Source organism: Haemorhous mexicanus, chromosome 18, assembly GCF_027477595.1.
Source record: "Haemorhous mexicanus isolate bHaeMex1 chromosome 18, bHaeMex1.pri, whole genome shotgun sequence".
In the NCBI taxonomy this organism is placed as follows: domain Eukaryota; kingdom Metazoa; phylum Chordata; class Aves; order Passeriformes; family Fringillidae; genus Haemorhous; species Haemorhous mexicanus.
In genome coordinates this window covers 6,223,173-6,228,514 of record NC_082358.1, presented here as the reverse complement: position 1 = coordinate 6,228,514, position 5,342 = coordinate 6,223,173, and the positions used below count along the sequence as shown (strand labels likewise).

The 5,342-nt window shown below is 51.0% G+C and overlaps 1 protein-coding gene across 1 annotated transcript; it reads left to right on the top strand.

The window, feature by feature from the left end:
- The first annotated feature begins 1,314 nt into the window (after positions 1-1,314).
- On the top strand, positions 1,315-5,059 carry MAFB (MAF bZIP transcription factor B). Its single transcript, XM_059862516.1, has one exon. It carries the CDS (start codon positions 2,017-2,019, stop codon positions 2,950-2,952), a length of 936 nt encoding a protein of 311 aa, XP_059718499.1. The 5' UTR covers positions 1,315-2,016; the 3' UTR covers positions 2,953-5,059.
- The last annotated feature ends 283 nt before the right edge of the window (positions 5,060-5,342 follow it).

The following is a 5,342-nucleotide window of genomic DNA, read 5'->3' as shown; positions in this document are numbered from 1 at the left end:
GTGGGTCCCGCAGGGACCGACCCACACCGGGAGGTCTCCCTGGTGACTCCTCGGTGTAGTCCCGGCTCCAGAGACACAGTTGCCTCCTCCTAATTTTCGGGAAAGCAGACAGATCCGGAACTTTTTTGTTCTTTTGGCTAAATAACTAGGGGGGTGGGAGGGTGGTGCAGGGGGTTCTGAGGTGCAGAGGTGGAGGCGCAGCTCCGGAGCGGCGCGGCCAAGCCGGGACCGAGGCGGTGTCGCTCCCGCATCGCTCGGGTCCCGCTCGCCCGTCCCCTTCTTCCGGCTGTTTTGTCCCGCTGAAATGCGCTGTTATTCTGAAAATGGACACTTGGAGTCGCACTTTCTGTCTGTTTGAGCATGAGAGCCGTGTAAAAAGAACCCCTAATCTCCCTTAATCGTTACAAAATGTTAAAAAAAAAATCCTGTTACCGGACCAAAAAAAAAAAAAAAAAAAAAAAAAGAAACCGAAAAAACCTTACAAACCGAATACTCCTTTGCATGTAGTCACTCTCTCAGGGAACAGCAGAGGAAAGCAAACACGGTCCCCTCAGAACCGAAATGTAATTATATTTCCTCCCTTCTCTCCCTAATATTTGCAATTGTCTGTGTCAATGCCTTTGCTTTACTTTAGGGAGAGATTTGCTTCCTGTAACCGGGAGGGTTTCCCCGGTTGTACACGAAGCGCTGACAGCCCTGTCGAGCTGGTGCTTCCCTCTATGCCGGCTCCCCGCTCATGCCCCGCTGCGCCTCCCGCAGCCCCGCACTCGCTCCCGGCCGGACCCGCTGCGCGTTCGCGGCCGGTTTTCCCTCGCTACGTTCGCACCGGGGCCGCTTACATAAAGTTGGAAGGGTGGATGCGTGTGCGTGGCTTGGGGGGGAAGCTCCCTGCCTTGAGATCCACTACGGGATGGCAGCGGGCAAAAAGGGGCACTTTGTTATATTTAGAACAAAGGGACGGGCACGACATCCCCGAGTACCCCTCCTTTGTGGGCTGCAGAGGCCGAAAAGGATAGGAGGAAGGGATCAGAGAGAAATAAATATATAAATAAATAAACAGCTAAATAAATAAATAACTGGGAAGGCGCGGGTGCTGGAGGGGGAGCCGGGGAGAGCCCGGAGGTGCGGGCTGGGAGCGGCGGGCGCTCAGCTGGCGCTGCGGAGCTGTCACGGCGCGGCCCGGCCCCGCCCGGCCCCGCCGCCGCGCTGCCATTGGCGCGGCCGCCGCCGGCCCCGGCCCCCGCCGCGCTCTCGGCGGGCACGGCCGTATAAGAAGCCAAGGGGGGCTGCACTGTGATCACAGCTGCACAACGAGCGCTGGCGGCGGCAGCTACAGCAGAGACCTGGGCTGTGCTAGTCCCTCTTCTCCTCCTTTTTTTTTTTTTTTTTTTTTTTTTTTTCCTCCTCCTTCCCCTCCTTCCTCCCCCTTTTCCCTCCCCTTCGCCTGCGCTGCCAGAGCCACCGAAACTCCCGTGCAGAGCCCCGCCGCCGCCGGTAGCCCGTGCGCTGCCCCGGCGCTCGCTCGGGCTGGAAAGTTGTGGCAGGCTCCGGGCTCGGCTGCCGCGGGGAGGGGGCTCCGGACTTACAAAACCCGGCCGGGGGCACGGGCTGGGCGTTCGCACCGACCTTCTTCTTCCTGCACAGAGCCGAAGGCAGCATCTTTGTTTTGTTTTGCTTTTGCCCTTCCTGCTACCGCTCCTTTCTCCTTGCGGCCGGGCGCCTGGGAGCCGGGAGCTGCCGCAGCCCGCGGTGCGGGGCGATCGCTGATTCCGCCAGCCAGGAGCCAGCCAGGCGGCCCCGGGGGCCGGCTCGTCCTTGGCTTTGTTGCTCCGGACTGAAGAAGCCCCAGAAGCCGGGAGAAGGAGGCGGCGGAGGAGGGGGAGCAGAGGAAAAGAAGCGAGAGCTGAAAGCCAAAGTTGGTTTGGAATAGGAGAGCGCGGCCAGCCCTCAGCCAGACTGCGCGCTGGGGTGAAGTCTCCAGCCCCCTCCGCCGGGAGAGGTGCCCGCAAGACAGCGATGGCCGGAGAGCTCAGCATCGGAGCCGAGCTGCCCACTAGCCCGCTGGCCATGGAGTACGTGAACGACTTCGACTTGATGAAGTTCGACGTGAAGAAGGAGCCCCTGGGCAGGAGCGACCGCTCGGGCAGGCACTGCACCCGCCTGCAGCCGGCCGGCTCCGTCTCCTCCACCCCCATCAGCACCCCCTGCAGCTCTGTGCCCTCCTCGCCCAGCTTCAGCCCCACCGAGCAGAAGACCCACTTGGAGGACCTGTACTGGATGGCCAACAGCTACCAGCAGATGAACCCCGAGGCGCTGAACCTCACCCCAGAGGACGCTGTCGAAGCCCTCATTGGGTCCCACCAGGTGTCCCAGCAGCTGCAGGGCTTCGAGGGCTTCCGGGCCCACCACCACCACCATCATCACCATCACCAACATCACCACCAGTATCCCGCAGTCACTCACGAAGACCTGGCCGGCAGCGGGCACCCTCACCATCACCACCATCATCACCACCAGGCCTCTCCCACTCCCTCCACCTCCTCCAGCTCCTCCCAGCAGCTCCAGAACTCGCACCAGCAGCATCCCCCCTCCAGCAGCGTGGAGGACCGGTTCTCAGATGACCAGCTGGTCTCCATGTCTGTGAGGGAGCTCAACAGGCACCTCCGAGGCTTCACCAAAGACGAGGTGATCCGCCTCAAGCAGAAGAGGAGGACCTTGAAGAACAGGGGCTATGCCCAGTCCTGCAGGTACAAACGTGTCCAGCAGAAACACCACCTGGAGAACGAAAAGACGCAGCTCATTCAGCAGGTGGAACAGCTCAAGCAAGAAGTGACCCGGCTCGCCAGAGAGAGAGACGCCTACAAGCTCAAGTGTGAGAAACTTGCCAGCAACGGCTTCAGAGAGGCCGGCTCCACCAGTGACAACCCGTCTTCCCCTGAGTTCTTCATGTGAGTGCTTAACAAAAATAATTAAAAAACAAACAAAAACCCCCTACCCCCCAAACCTGACCCCTGTCACCTTCCCCCCCTGCTCCCATCCTCCTCTGACATCTCCATCCATCCGTCTGCTTGACTAGAGAGAAAGGAGGAGAGAAAAATAGAGACTTGATTTTTTTTTTTTTTTTTTGCAGCATCCAGTCTTCTAGAGTAGCTGTGGGAAAAGTAGGCTGGGGGTGGGGATGGGAGAGGTAAAGTGCAACTTTTTGACTTTCGTGTGCAAGTTAGAGAGAGAGAGACAGAGGCAAAGGAGAAAAGGACAAGTGAAGCATTTTATAGATCACTTGCTTGCAGAGTGAGATGGACTTTAAAAGAATAATAATAATAAAAAAGGACAATGAACAAGCCATCTATAACATACTGCCTGCTTGGAAAGAGAGAGGACATATACAGCACCATCTCATGCACAATTTACCTGCTTGGAAAAAGAGAATAAATAAAAAGGACAATATATGCAAACTCTTCATATATTGCCTGCTTTGAGAAATAAGTTACAGGACTCAGATGGGACATTCAATCTAAGAAAAGAAAGAATGAAAGAAAGAAAAAAAAAAACTCATCAGTTTTATTGCCTGCTTGATTATATAGAAAAATACGAAAATCTGCATTAAAAATATTAATCCTGCATGCTGGACATGTATGGTAATAATTTCTATTTTGTACCATTTTCTTGTTTAACTATAGCATGTTGATCATCGATCATAGATTTCTGTTGTTGTTTTGTTTCATCAATAAGAAAAGCATCACAAGTTATCGAACTTTTTACTGCTTGTGCAGTTTTGTTCGTTGGTTTTGCTCTTGTTTTCTTTTATGGTTGTTAGCTTGTAAATATCTGCTACTTCAAACCGTACAGGAGAAAAATACACAAAAAACAAAATAACATTTCAGCAGGCTGGTTATACGGTTTGTTTGGTGTTAAAAAGATACTTAAAGAAAAAAGTTATGGGCATTTTGCATTAGAAAAAAAACCAACTTTGTATATCTGGTGCACTTTTAAGTTGTATTTTTTTTTGTTAGTTTTCATTTTGGTTTTTGTTTGTTGGGGCAGAAGCAAAAACGCCTGAATGGCATTGACAAACCTAAACTTACCAGGGAAAAACCCTCCTCGGTCACTTAGAACCTACTCCATGCCTTAAAGTGGCAGCGAAGCTCTTTCCTCCAGGACAATTCCCAGCCTGAGTGGTTAGGCTTGGCCAGATAATTTCCCTTCTGATTGTACAATCAGGAAGAGAGGGACGGACGAGATACCAGTTACATTAAAAAAGAAAAAAAAAAAAAAAAAAACAAAACCAAAACCAAACAACTGCCCCTAGATTTTCGGTAAATAAAGAGAGAAAACAACTCCAAACCCTCCTCGTTACGAGTCAAGTTGTGATAGCAGCGAGGGCTCCGTGTCGCCACTGAAGTTGGGTTTCTCAATGGCAGCAGCTGATGAGTGGGCTGGCAAAGCATTTAAATCTAAAACTTTTTTTTAAAGAAGACATACTGCAACTTTTAAGTGTATTCTTTTGCAATGATTTGTAATCTGCTTCTCTGCTTCCCTATGCAGCGAGTGAAAGTTTTAGCCAAAATTTATTTGCAGTTGTATAGTAGTAGTAGTTTGGAGTCTTATGGGTGTTTTTATTACTTTTTTTTCCTCCTGCAGGTCAGTAAAAGGATTTACGTTGCACTGACAAAAATACCAAAATGAAAACTTATTTTTTAGTTTCCTTTTAGGATAGCTGGCACTGCTGGCCGGATGCATTTTAAGTTTGTATTAGTTTATAAATTAACAGTAATAACAAGATTGTAATGAACAGCATGGTGCTTGCAGTTTTAAATATTGTGGATATTAGTCATGCATCAGAAAACGATCTTTGGTTTTTACTGATTCAACTGTGTTGAAATCAAAACATTGCAGCAGCGGAAAAAATTGTTTTTATTTCATGTAAAGTTCTGAAGGGATCAATTTCAAATCCTGCTTATGATATGAAAAATATTAAAAAACCTGGTCTATTGTAGTTTTATTCAGACTGGTTTCTGTTTTTGGTTATTAAAATTGTTTCCTATTTTGCTTATTAAAATCATTGAAATGGTATTTCTTGGAGGGACCTGCTTCTCTGACGTCTCGTGTTCCCAAAAAAAAAAAAAAAGAAAGAAAGGAAAAGTTGTGGCCCCGTCCCTATCCCCACCCTGCTGCCGGGTTTGTGGGGGGCTGCGGCCCGGGGGGGCGCGGGGCGGCTCTGCCCCCTCGGGAACGCTGCTGCTCGCAGGGCAGGAGCGCTCAGCCTTCCCCCTCCTCTGCTTGGGTCGGAGCTCGCCCTTGGCAGGGGGAGCATCACCCCAACCCCTCCGGGGAGCGGAGCT